This window comes from Phasianus colchicus, chromosome 6 (genome assembly GCF_987193195.1).
Source record: "Phasianus colchicus chromosome 6, bPhaCol1.hap1.1, whole genome shotgun sequence".
In the NCBI taxonomy this organism is placed as follows: Eukaryota; Metazoa; Chordata; class Aves; order Galliformes; family Phasianidae; genus Phasianus; species Phasianus colchicus.
This window is the reverse complement of record NC_143441.1, coordinates 25,564,181-25,578,739: the sequence shown is the minus strand read 5'-3', so window position 1 is coordinate 25,578,739 and position 14,559 is coordinate 25,564,181. Positions and strand designations below refer to the sequence as shown.

The window sequence follows — 14,559 nt, the reverse complement described above, 5'->3', positions numbered from 1 at the left end:
AGCGTAACCCAATGTTTGCTAATCAATCAGTCTTACTCTTTTTCTCCTAAGATCATTATTATTGTCCACCACATTTGGAACTTGCTTCATTTATTAAATCTACAATGTCTTTTTGGTTGTTGTTGTTTTCCTGTACAATGGTACACAATGCTTTGATAATGGATACCAAAAAAATTAACTCTTTTCAGAAAAACTGTGCTTTATTATATATTTTTCCTGCTTCCGTTTACAACCATGCTGAAAAGCACAGACACATTGATGAATCAGTTACACAGTTCTTTTTGACTACAAGTGTGTAGCTCATTTTTCTTACTGATGTATTTCAGAAACCAATCAGAAGTCCTCAAAACCAATGATTTCACAGTATTTACAATCATTTATCAAAATGACCTGCTTTCAAACAACTACATATGATTTATGGTATTTAGTTATGCTTAAAATAAATTCTCTGGAGATGTTACTTTTACTGCATGCTAGTTGAGAATAGATAGGTTATAAAAGATATTAAAACACTGGAGAAAAGAGTACTGTTTTCTTTTTGCGTGATTTCTCAATGAACAAAACCCAGCAGAACAGCCACTGAAACACTGGATTCCTGAGATGTTTTTGTAGGTTTAACAGTAGTGTTTCTATATGACATTACTGTAAATGCAGTAAAAATGTGAATGGCCATTATTGCCTGCTAGCCTTCCATTGGAAAATTATGCCATATAGAAACATTTTTCGTCAAATTAAGAGTAAATTAAAAAAATTAAAAATATATATTAAAAAAAAAGACTTCTCACGTCTGGAGGTGTGTTCAATTACATTAAACTTTCAATCACTAGAATCAAATTTCCTACTAACATATATATCTATATATCTATCATAATTCCATGTTTGAGTAGCAGCAATGCCTAGAAGATCTCCTTCAGTAGGACTCCCGCTCCCCTAATCTTTGCAACTCGGTACTGAATTTTAGACTTTGTTAAAACACGTTCACTTTCTTTTTGCATTTCTCAGTGAAGACAGATTGCATTTCTACGTAAGCTTTTCTCCTGAGCAAAGTTTTAGCAAATCTGGGACTGAACTAAACCAACTGACACAATCACAGTAGTAATTTTGTATCTGATGTGTACTGTATCTATTCGGAAACAAAACCTACTCAATAAAAAAACAGAAAGAAAATGGCCTTAAAAGTCACAAGCAGCTAATGAGAAGGGAGAAATTAAAATAATAATAATAAATCAAAATATACCATACAGAACAACTCACAACACAAAGCAAGAAAGCGCTCCAAGAATATGTTTTTCATACACTCAACATGGTTTTCATCTGCACCTCATTAGCACACAGATAATCCTGACCATTAGTGTGCTTTAAAATAAGTGAATTTACTTGCAACCTAACCTGAGTTTTACTATCGTCCCTTTCCTCCACCATCCTCGCCATAAGCAGAGCTGAGCTGGGAAGGCTGCAGACGGCAATACTCACTGCAGAAATCTTGTGTCTATAGACCTGAGCGCATCCCTCCAGCTTGCCTGCACATCTACTGAGTCACTGCTGGGCCTATGCAGGTTGAATGGAATGTCACTATCTGTGAGAGTGACTGCAGAACACAGAGACACTGACAACTGTAGTGTGCATGAGTCGATGGCTAAGCAAGCAGTGTTTCCCAGTCCTTTATAACAAGAACAGTTGGCAGTGTCACCCTGTCCTGTAGCAGCCGAGTCAGTAGCTTCTAAGGGTATTTCTAAAACCTGGGTTAGGCAGAAGAGAACTGTAAGTCAGACAGATTATACGGAAATACTATGTAAGCACATTTCACCTGGCTTTCTGCTTCCAAACAAAAGTGTAACAAAGCGTAGCGCAAACAGTGGCTCTCTCCTCCCATTCCTCTGCAAGATGTGAATTTCAGGGAAAAAGAGCAAGCACGGGAACAAGCACACGGCCCACTGCCCAATATTTTGCCTGCCCTCTGGAGTTCCTTCTTAATTGAAAAAAATACCCTCCTGCCATTATAACAAGTAAGCAAAAGTGGGTAAAGAAGATACTTCTTCGGAGTATCTACAAGGCTAAGCAACAATTACTAGTTTGGGAGATAAATGACACAAGTACCATTGACGTTTCACTTTCTTGTAACTATCTATAAACTCGGTTTTATGAATCATCGTTACTGATCTGGTAACGCTGGGATGAAAGCAGTGCAGTGCAAGGAAGGGGTGGCCTAAGGTTAATACACATCTGACGTACGAAACAGATTCAGCGCTCAAGAAAACACTGAACATTCTGTGGCTTTATGTGATATGCTTCAGAGCAGGAAATATATCTGTAAATAAGCAGGAGCATTAATAATTGTCTCAGAATACTGGCAGCGAAACTTAAACAGTCTCTCTTTACTTCTTAGTTATTTACTATAAGGATTTTATACAAACGCCTATTGAAGTGGTTCCAAGTGTGATGAATCTGTCACCAAAAATTGGGGAAGGGGGGGATAAAATGCTTTAAAGCATAGCCATTTATTTAAAATAGCAGATTAATGAGAAATAAAGGGAGTGATTTTTAATTTAGTGAGAGGCAATTATGGATTACAGATATAGCAATGCAGCGACTTAACAACAGTTCTTTCTGCCACGCATTAGGATGGCATTAAGTAGCATCAGAGTTTAGGATTAACAAGGGGGAGGGGTTAAATGGTTGGTCCAAAATTCTGGCTTTTTCTGAGGAAAAACCAAAGACATTGCAGCTACCCAGTTGCTGTCAGAAGGTGCCTATTTTCAGTTCTAGAAGTTCCTTATTGTGTGAATGGACAGAATGTTTTCTTCCTCAGAGAGAGGAGGGGGCAATCAGCAGTTACCTGCTTTGGTCTTTTGAAAGTCTCAGAAAGTGATGTGTGGAGCACAGCACTATCAGTGTAAGCACAATCGCAACTCGAGGCTCCCACTCATGTCCACTAAATCCAACAGAAGGCTCCAGTCCCTTCAGGATACAATCTGTGACATTCCTCAGTGTTCTTTTTGGTTTGCATCGCAAAATTAAATAAACAGAAAGCAATACAGATACTTCCCTGACAGTGAAAGGGACCCATTTCCTTTTTTCACTTCAGCTTTAAGTATGCTGACAAATACAATAAATCCTTACACCAACAGGCATCCAATTATTTTTCAGTAGTAACAGGGACTCAAATTGTAGCACTCCTCATCTGCCTCACAAAAATCTGACAATTCCTTTTGTTTCATAAAGTATAAGGAAGATGCATCGATGGAATTCACCACCGCTGTTTGACAAAGTACAGCTTTCATTCTTGGAAGACTTTTCAGCCTGGCTACATAAGATAAAACTCAACTAAGCCTATCCTGAATGACAAATAAAAATAATTTATTAATGTAATGATGGTATCCTTCAGGGTCATTTTCCTAAACAGTTCCAATCGCTCACCACTCTACTGAGCCAACAACATTTTGACTGCAAGAGGTCACGGTTTCAATTGGGAACTTCACAGCTATGTGGAAAAGCCTTTCACTTTCTCTTCCTTGATAACAAACAATTTATTTCGCCTGCTCTGGAACTCTCAGAGCACTGCGTCCTCCTTTCCAAGTGCCCACTGCCCCCACACTGCATCCCTGACAGCCCTTTGGTTTGTGTGTGCCACCTTCACATCGCCTGCACTGCGCGCCTTCAGTCAGAGCTGCCCTTGCTAGACTCTGCTGGTTCAAGCAGAAATTATGTCAGGGCTTTTGTGCACCCAGAGCTCCCAAATCACCCTCCTAAAATAACTGCGGCTCTATATGCTTTTCTGCTTATCTCTAAGCAAGAGTTGTGGTGTTGTGAAAAGTCAGACAGCTCCTTCCTTCCCTCTGCCCCCAGCACAGCAACTTTCTAAATCTCTCATTCACCCGTGTGGCTGACGGACCCCAGCTTTTGCCCCTTCCTGAGGACTGAGCCGCAAGCATAGCCAGATCCTACACACGGGGTGCAAAAGACTCAGACCGGCCCGCGCAGCCCCACGCTACGATCTCCCTCCGCAGCGCCGCAGTGCCGCAGCCCGCGGGCAGGGTGGGGGCACCGAGTGCGTCCTGTCCCCAACTTTGGGGCAGAGGTGGCGGATCGACAAGGGGGAGGGGGACGCGGGGCCAGATGCTAAGATCCTCACCGAAACTACGAACAGCTCTCACCCCGTCGGATGGAAACTTTCCTCCCGCCGCCGCTACCTTCACTACTTCATGCGCTATCACGTGCTGGATTTTTCCTTTTTATTTCTCCCCCCCCCCGTGGCCCTAATAAAGCTGCCCTTAATGACAGACATGCCGAGAACGCGGCCGAGGGCAGCCCCGTGGCAGCCCCGCGGCGAAAGGAGCCGGGCCGGCCCAGCCGGGGCCCAGCAGCGCAGCTCCCCGACACCCTCCGCCCGGGTTTCCCACCCCGCAGGGAAAGCCGTCGTTACCTGAGCTGTCGCTTTTCCTCTTGCCGGACCTCTTCTCCGTTTCCACCGGGGACAGAGCCTGCCTGCCATAGTCCCCCGGCGCACACGCTGCCCCCGTAGGGGTGGTAGTGCCCAGGCTGGAGGAGTTCGAACACAGCACGGGGGGGCTGCTGCCCAGCTCTGGAGGTCCTCCTGAGTCCGGCTGGAGGCAAAGGCTGTGCCTGGCCGCGGCGGGAGGAGACGACATCTGAGGGATGTGCCAGTTCGTCTGCAAAGCCTGGTGCTGCTGTTGCTGGTGGTGGTGATGGTGATGGTGGTGATGATGGTGGTGCCCCCTATGATGCTGGCTGGCAAACATGCCCTCCTCATTGGGGTATCCCGTTATTATGCAAGAGGAAGAAGAAGAAGACAGATCGGGGTAGGACATGTGGTCGGATCTTCCATGCAGGGCAAGAGAAGACTGGGAGAAAGGGTGCAAGCTCTGCGCGGTGGCATGGGGGCTGCGCAGGCAGCCAAATAGTGTGTGATCCATGGCATGCAAGTCTCAGGTTCCAGGCAGGAGAGTTTAGGAAGGATCCAACTTCACCACCCTTTGTCAACTTTCACTGTAAACAGATCGGGGCTGGGTTTTTTTTTTCCAAAACGGCAACGACAGACTTTGCAGCAAGCAACTGAGCTCAGATAATCCAGGTCTTTAGCCCTAGCGGCCAGTCTCCGCTGCATAAACACTCGGACCTAGATGAGCCTTTCTCAGAGCTGCTCAGATGTCAAGAAGTGGGAGAGGTTGAAGCCAATAGAAGGTGGTCCCAGAGAACTGCTTGAAGGGGGAAACGGCTCCGAGAGGTTATAAATACAGTAGTGTGTAACGTGAGCTGGGGGCTGGCTTAGCGGCACAGCACTGACCACATGCTAACTCCCTCCAAAACGCCAGCGCCATCCCCGCGCCGAGCGGCTCCGGCAGCGGGCGGCAGCGCTGCGCGCCCCGGGCGGCGGCGGGGGGGGTGGGGTGGTGTGGCCGGGGGCGGCCCGGCGGGGAGCGGCCGCTTCTCCTCCCCCTCGACGCGGGGCGACGCGGGGAGCGCGTCCGCCGCTCCGCCGGGGCTGTGCGTTCCCCCCTCCAAACGGATACGGGGCGAGGCGGGGGGCGGCCGGGCCCCGCGGGGCCATCACCGCACGCCTCCCCAACCCCCTCCCCTCCTGGAAAGAAGGGAGAGCGATTAAAGGACACCCCGCAGAGTGTGCGCAAGAGCGAGGTGCGGTAGATGGGCGAAATCAAATACGCCTGGAGGGCGCTGGGCTGCAGCCCCACCTGAGCTCACAGCGCACCTGGGCACGGCCCGGCCCGGCCCGGCTGCGGGAGGCTGCCTGCCGAGGGCAGCCTCGCAGCCACCTCTGCGCACACCTCGGCCTTAAGGACAAGAGATCCCCAGCGTCTGTGGGTCTGCGATGAAACCCCTGGTGCCCAGCGAGCTGCCACGTGTGTTTGAACACAGACAAATCGACTCTTGCCCCCTGCCCCTCCAGAAGCGCAGTTTGCTCAACTTCTCTGGTTCTTCATTTGCTGCGTCTCAGTCTTTAGCGTGGGACAACCTGGAGAGGGACAGCCTGGGCTGCGCGTGTCGTGGGATTAGCAATAGCCCCGAGGAAGGCTGTACACGGGTTTAAATTAGGATAAAGCGCTTATTGATCGTTGCTCAAAGTGATGCCCACTGCCGAAGTGCTGAGTTCCTTTGCTCTTTCTCCTCGCTCTACCTTCCTCCTCCTCCCCGCAAACCAAACTTAAAGTGAAAAGAAAAAAAAAAAGTACAGAGCTCTGCCTTTTCAGTCTAAACTCTTGGGTCCATGTGCGAAAGATAAAATGAATTTGAATTGCCATTGGAAAAAATCAGGAATTGTATGAGATTTGCAAGAGCTGGTTTCTTAAACGGAAATTGAGTCCTATTTTGTGGGAAATTAGTTTTGCAGACTTTCTGAAAAAAAAAAAAAAAATCTAAAACTTTTGTTCAGCAGCTGCTCCACTTTTCCCTGCAGTTTCAGGCTGAGCTGGAACCTGCAGCAGTCTTTCGACGGTAAGACTTTCCCCCCTTTTCTGTCATCTAATGCTTTTTAAGAATTGTCTCTAGATTTAAATGTAACAATGCGGTCTTTAAAAAGAGAGCGGCGTCCAAAGCAGAAGTCGCTGCCTCCTTGCCCTGTTCAAAATTTGATATTTCTTCAGAATAAAGGAAATATACAGTTACAACACTGATGAAATATTTTGTGCTTTTCATTGTGTTTATCGTTTCAATATGTGCTCTAATATTTTTAAAAAAAGAGTACAAAGAAATCGCAGTGGCTGAAGCGCTCTTGGTTCTGCGAACCCGCCGGGCCGCGGGCGCGGTGATGCCGCTGTCCCCGCAACAGGGTGTGCCACCAAAGCATGGGGCCACCGGCCCCGCCGGCCTCGGTCTCATGACCCCGCCGCGGGCGGCCCCAGGTGAGCGCGGGGAGCGGCCGCCCGGCCCCGCTGCGCTCCGCGGCAATCCAACCTGCTGCTGTCAGTCCGCCCGCCCCGGCCGCGGGGGCGAGACGCCGTCGAGGGGCCGGGGCTGAAGGCGGGGGGGGGTGGAAAGGAATGCAGGGACCCGTCCTGCAAGGGCGGCCGCTGCCGGGGCTCTGACACCGGCAAGGATGGGAAGGGGCCGGGGAAGTCCCGGACCCAAAGCGCTGTGAAAGTGCTTTTTTTTTTTCTTTTTTTTTTCTTCTTTTTTTTTTTTTTTTAATTCTAGGGGATGGCCGCACAAGATTTCTCGCGCGGGATAAGAAAAGGGGGAATAAGTGAAGCAGAGCGAGAGGGTGAGAAGGGGAGGGAGAAAGATTGGGTTTCCAAGAGAAGGTAAGAGATGGAGCCAAATCGTGCTTTTTAGGGAGAGGTAGGAGAGGCTCGAAAAGGTGAAGAAATAAAAAAGAAAAAGAAAAAATAAAAAAGGAATGCAGTAACAAAGTCATAATGGCACAGCAACGTCTTTGCCATCAGCTTCATAACCAGACGTAAATATGTGAGGCTGCATTTCCTTTGGAGCTGGTGACCCCCAATACATACACAGGTCTCACATCAAGTGTTCCTAGCACTTCTTCCATCAGCACTTTGAAGCACAGAAGAACTGGAAATGCAAACCTCAATGAAGCGTTGTGCTTTCATTTTAAACGATGTAAGGAGAATGCAAACACAGGCAACTCATGATGAGGCAAATAAACAGACATCTACTGGAGCAATCCAGAAAGTTTCTGAAAGGAGCTATCGAATAACTATGGTTACGTGATGCCATACTTTGTAAACATTTGTGATTTTTTCAAAGAAAGCTCCAGTGCAAAGCTTCTCGGTGCAATAATTACTGAAGAAAGTGTAAGCAGCTATTACCTCTCAATGTAAATTGTTGGATTCTTGTTCACACCGTGTCTTTTTAGAATGTGTGTTTGACCTACATATGGTACAAAAACATTATTTAAATCAATGCCAGCAAGTTTGCCCAAAGCTTATAACATCAAGTGAAAAAATAGAATGTTTTAAATATGAAAACAGTAAACTGTTTAACTCATAAAAACATCTGGAGCCAACGCAGTTTGGAACATCATTTATATTTTCATATAAGGGCTAATATTTGCATTCGCTTTGTGTTTTTTGGTTGCAGTTGTTGTTTCCATTTTTAACTTACGATTTATGGCAAAAGAGATCATATAAAATTGACCTGAATGAACCAGTACACAATTTCTTTGCTTGAGGACTTCTGTAGCCTCGCTCGGTACTTTACGTTGGAGGCTAAAAGCACCATCTTCCCAAGCAATGCCAGAATGTAAGTAAAATTCTCGAACATTTCTTTCTGGTGTGCAATTCGTATATTTGCAGTGTGCACAGGACAAGGAAATCAGACGGTCTTACTTGGGGACCACTGTTCCGATGGGGTAAACTGCCCTAACTTTGCTGAAGTCAGCAGAAAGGTGGCAATTTATGCCATTTGAGAACGTTCTCCTTACTGTCAAAGAGAAAGCTAACAAATATGAATTCAGTTTATTTTAGCCAAAGATTTTATTGTACTCAAGAGCCTACCAAAGCAAGAGGACGAGATTTTATTGTACTGTAATTATGATCAGTTCGTATTTTTCCATGGCAATTTGGTGAAGGCAGGCATCATTATTTAACCTTAGAGTCAATCCAGATTCACAACAGATGTATGTTTATTTTCAGTCTTTCTTTTTCCTAATTTTTCCCTGCTTAAGTCCCATGGAGGCAATATAATTATTTCTCTTGATACCTGTGCTGCGATGGAAAGCTACAGATACAAGCAGCAATAAAGCCAGGGGATTATGCATCATTTCAGAGATGCTTGGTTGCCTTAACTGAAAATCCTTGCCCAGAGAATGAATAATTGGTTGGTTGATTTGTCGGAAATGCCTAATCCCTGCCTAGTTAAAGACATTGATAATTGCATTTACCATTCATAAATCAATGGTGTATCGGTGTCTTCTTGGTGATTCACCAGAAAAACAGAGGTGCTTTTTTGAGAAATTACACTGCCACAAAGTGCACTGCATAACTTTAGCACTGCATTTCTGTGGTGTACTTCCAGTTCACTTTTTTTAACGTTTACATGTGCATTGGTTTAACACTTATCAGACACAATTTTTGGTTTAAAGACTACAACATATCTATAAAAACGTTAAGCCCGGATCCATATTTTCAGCTACTTCTCCTGGATACATATGGAGTCTGTTCTAATTTTCATGATCTCCAAGTATTACAAATTTTAAAGCTATGCCAGCAATTTAGTATATTACATAAAAGTTGTGCTGAACTATGAGGCCCTCACTGAAAATGATTTACAACTTTGCATTACATCATTAAAAGTTATTTGATTTGCCAACCCACTCCAGCCAGTAAAGTATCTTACGCTTCTTATTTATTTTAAATAAACTGTTGAAATACTAAAATGGTGAATGTACTTGAAGCTTCACACCTGAGCGATGATGTTTCAGGAATGCTTTTAGAGTTTAAACTATGGGGAAAGTGCATTCCGCATTAGATACTCAAAAGCCCCAGAACAAGTTCTCTTCAAATCCATGGTGTGCGCTTGTATTACTTAAATAGATAATCCATCTGCAGACTAAACTGTCTTGCATAACGCCATTTCTCTCCCGATCTGCATGTAACATTGCAGCTTACCAACTGTTCAATTCTTTTCAGTATTATCTCCGCTTAAGAACTCCGACCTAAAAAGCAGTTATCTCAATCTTTGTCGGGTGTTTTAATGATCCATATCTCTCAGTTGTATTTAGAAATGTATTTGAAGCGCATGTGCAGGCAAACCAATGATGCCTGAAAAATATGTTTTCCATTTTGTTTTCTTCAGATCTTGACAGTTAGACACTATACTCAGTCAATTCTCCTATTAAAATTACTAATCATAGAGGGAAAAAGGCTTTTTTTTTTTCATATTGTTCATTTCATCGTTTAATGAAGTTTGCACTGTGAATTTCGATAACTACACAAAAGATATTTCACTGGATCCCCCATCAAAATATACACAGATGCAGATGGAAACAGGATTAAGTGCGTTTTAAACCCTTTAAATTTTACCAGTGCTTACTTCATACTGTGCAGTTAATATTTTGCTGATTATACTTGATCATCCAAAATAAAAAATGCAGCTGACTCAGATGTTTGTGCATCAAATGTTTCACACTAAGACTTACTCCTCCTTACCGAACAAATAAACAGAGTGCTTACTTTACAAAGACCAAAGTAGAGAAGAAAAATCCTACCATTACCTGAGCTATTTATCATCCCTGGCTCAGGTTTCTGGGCCCTTCTAAGACCAGCAGCAGGGGGCATATTTCATAATTCTGCTGCTGTTGGGGGATGGTAGCAGTGTGATAAGTCCCTAATCTTCATCACCTCTTTTGCACATTAATGAGAAAAATACAGCTTGCAGTGTATATTCCTTGCCTCTTCTAATTTTCTCAGCTCTGGAATGAGAAAAAGACACATTATGCATAGATGAATGCACCAAGAACAAATAAATACCTACACAGTATCTAGGTTTTAATAGCTGCTGGGATTATGTCACCTCACTCTGCAGGTATATATGCCTGTGATTTACAGTGTGATGAGCTCTAGACTCAGAGCAGAAAGCCAGAACTAGCGAGTATTCGGGAGAGAATGCTATCTATTCATCACCCCGAGGAGCTCAGGCTCTATTCATTTCACTTGCTTCACGTGGGAGTACTTCTGCGTTCTTACAGAGTCCTGTTTGCGTTCATGGCAATTTACTCAACTAGAAGCATTCGCAGGGTTGGAACCATAATTAATAGTAGCTGGACGAAACAGCAAAAAATCATGTAGCTTTTTGTAATTTTTTAGGCATAGCTGCATTGTAGTCCTCAGTGTTTAATGTCAGATAACACCAATAACAAATACTGGGGAGGAGAAATCAAATACAAAGTAACCATTTTTTGAAGTAATCATTTTAGATTCTGACATTTTAGCTTGTGAAAAAAAAAATAAAAAAAATAGCAAGCTAGATTTCCTTTAAAAATATTATCTTAATTTAGAGGAGGATCACCAAAAGATGAAATCGTAGCTGTTTCAAAGAAATGACCATATTCAGGAAATTATGTTAAGTTTTCTGGAGCCAATGACACTACTGATGTTTAAAAAATTAGGCAAGTTCTGAAGTATCTTTAAAAACAGTCCAAGCAGAGTACCTTAGGGAGACAAATAAATTTATTTGGATAATTTGTTTTATTTTCCCAAAACCAAATGTAGCCTCATCGATGTGCCGTGAATATATTGCACTGCTTCTTGCAACGAGCCTTTCCAAGATATTTGTATTCATTATGCTTTGTTAGGCATCACACTTGCACAGAAATACAGATAGGTCTCACGGTGAGCTCAATAAGCCATTCCACTAAGGGGCTGCCTTTGAGGAGCCTTCACAACATCCAAGTGTACGTATCAGACTCTGGCACACCAAATCACTCTCAGGAGCCACATTCCTCTTTTTATTGGTGCCTATCTCATATATTTCATCTAAAGTAGATGCCCACAATAAAATCGTGAAGCCTATTTATTCTTTATCCCTTATTTTCCAAACATAAAGTGCCTAGAACTGTGAGCTTGGTGAAGCTCAGCTGTGTAGCAAATAAGTGGTATATTTTTGGCATACTTTTTAGCTGCCTGAGACACACATGCAAAATACAGTACATGGAGACACTATCTGAATTTTTGCAGTTCCCTCATGAGCATTTTGTCCGTGTTATGCATTTGTGCATTTTAGCCATAGAACGTATCACTTAGGGATTTAGATTGTATTTAATAATGCAAGAATATTTCAATACAAGATGGCAAACTAAAAATATTTTCCACTTAACTGTTTCAAAATGCCATGTGCAGGAGAACACAACAAAATGGAATTAACTCATAACATATGCAACTCTTATTTGTGCAAGAAAAGTATATGCCCCTAAATCCAGACTCCAGCATCTGGAGGCATAGCATGTTTCTAATGGAAGAGAAAGGCATGAGACATGTCAGCTTCTTGGCTATGATACATGAAAAGCTGTGCCTTTTCCTTCATGATACCCAATACAGCTCCGATTAAAACTAATAAAACAGACAATGTCCAGGTAAGCTGCCTTGGAAGCATTTTGGGTTTTTCATCTTATTAGTTGTATGTAGCAGGATTAAGCTGAGGAAACTATTTACTATAGTAAAAAACTTTATCTAAAGCTCTTTCATTTGAAACAATGAAGTTTGAATGAAAACCAAGATTCGGTATGAATCATGTATATGTACTCCATCCAAACTAAAGATTCCAATTTGTAAAAACAAGTTTTGCTGTCACCAAGGTATTTCTAGTGCCTCTTTCTCATTACTATTTCTTACCTCCATCAGCATCACAGAATAATGTAGTCTTTCTACGCTTCCATCACGGTGATCAGCTTGGTAGTCTCTGAAAACACTGTAAAGAAACAATTCATCCTATAAACATTTTAAGACATGAACTGTCTTCAGACTTGACCTTGAGAAGTGCTGAGTCTTTTTTTTTCCCCCATCAACCTCACGGGAGATACTTTACAGGATCAGCTTCATTGTTAGACTGTAATAACAATTTTAAAAGTATGCAGCTGAACATAAATATTCTTCCTTTTGTTAAAAAAAAAAAAAAAAAAAAAAAGGAAACAATAATTAAAAAAAAAAAAAAAACACCAAAAAACCCAAACCCCAGCAACAATCAAAAAACAAACAACTGAAAATTGCACTTTGAAACAAATGTGTGAAAGAGACCTGCTGGATAAAATATTTTGATGAATGCATTTTCAAATTTTTATTGCACTAAAACACTTAGATGAGTTTTTGTAGAAGCTGAGATGCCAAACTTCAGATTTTCTTTTGTTCATTTTTATCTAGTAATCTCCCTTGTTACATTCATAGCAACCAAGGGAGAAGGTATGCCTTTCTATTGTAGTTATTCTCATTTGCAAAAAATACAAGTAGAAACAGAGAAGCTGCTTTGCTACAGAGATTTAGTTATTAAATTTAAAAAATCATTCGCAGAACAACCTTCTGGATGTATAGATATGCACATGAATACATTGTAAATGGGTGTTCAACCGTGCAAAAAAATACAAGCATACCTCCAGGCTGAAATCCTTAATGTGTGATTCAAACCAATTAGATTAATGATTGTTTTAATAACAGGTAAAGATCTCAGATGCACTGTACAAAAAAAAAAAAAAAAAAAAAGAAAAAAAAAAAGAAAAGAATGCCTAACGTTAAAAGAAGGAACAGAAAAAGCTCTTTGCACAGTTTACCAGACAAACTTCTGATTTCACTTCCTAGCTGAGAAAAATGTTTGGGAATGTATCTAATCTAACACACCCTATAAAACTGCACAGTAGTCCCTGGTATAACTGGGAGTTGTATGGACATAAAGGTCACATCCTTTAGCAAAATTCCAAGATTTCGGCCTGCAATCCAATACTGCCTGATGAATTTCTAAACTGTGAAGCTGTGTACCCATTTTGGAAATTTGGTAGGTAGCTTTCCCATATACCAGTACATTAATTTTGTTATGGACAAAATACAGAATACATCTGAACTCTCATAGATGTGGTAACAAGTCTTTTTTTTAAACCTACCTTGATGATGAAAATATTTTACCCTAAAAATAAGTCATACATTTAATTTTGAGTATGGCAGGCATGGAATGTATTCAGGGGTGCATGGACTAAGTTTACCCCATACAATTTGTAGTCAATCAGACTTCCCAAAATGAAGTCCCATAAATATGAACATACATTGCTTGTTTGTTTTCTTATTTTTTTTTAAGTTTCCTTTATTGGTATCATAATAGTACGACCCAAATATGAGGAAATAACCATGTCATATTAAACACAGGAATACGCTTTCACAGTCATTTATTGTGCATAGCTAGTAAACATTTCCTGGCAAACAATTTAGAGAGTCCATAAATTCCATCTTAAAGCTACTTCCGTAGCTACATGCACTGCACTATACACAAGGGTATTAGCTCAGTCTCTCTCATCCGGAATGGGTGGATTGGAATTGAAAAATCCCCACCCCCCCATTATAGCACCATATGTCTCGAAAGTCTATCCTCTCTCAGGGCAAACAGCTCCTCTCAGATCTGCCTGATGGATCATGACTAAAATTCTGCTGTCCCTTGCTATTTAATCTAGCAGCATTGCTGAAGTATCTATCAGGAGAACACAAGCCAACCGCCCCTTTGGCTCAAGCAGCAGGTCCCCACACAGAGAGTATCAGGAACATGGAATATCAGAGGGAAAGCTCACCATATCATGATAATTTGTATTAAAAAACAAACAACAACAACAACAACAACAAAAACACCTGATTTTGAATCTAGAGGTAGGGAAAATAAAATCTCTTGCTCCAGAAAATTAAGCAGCCTTCATGATTTCCTGGTTCCTCATACAATCAGTTAACCATTATTACAGATCAGCTTTGCAGCATCTTCAAAGGTACTGAGTTTGTCAGAATTTCAGACATTTTTCTATAGATACCTTATTTATTTGTTTATGGAATAGGGGATTATTAGGGAAACAGTTTATCCATGGAGATTTTTGGAGGCTTGGAT

General features: G+C 42.2%; 1 protein-coding gene across 1 annotated transcript in view; it reads right to left on the bottom strand.

Moving 5' to 3' along the window:
* Positions 1–5,352, bottom strand: part of MEOX2 (mesenchyme homeobox 2) — a 52,753-nt gene extending 47,401 nt beyond the window's left edge. Inside the window, exon 1 of the mRNA XM_031590051.2 lies at positions 4,424–5,352. Within this exon, the coding sequence (XP_031445911.1) occupies positions 4,424–4,934 (511 nt within the window). The 5' untranslated portion in view covers positions 4,935–5,352. The remainder of the gene's footprint in view (positions 1–4,423) is intronic.
* Between the last annotated feature and the right edge of the window lie 9,207 nt (positions 5,353–14,559).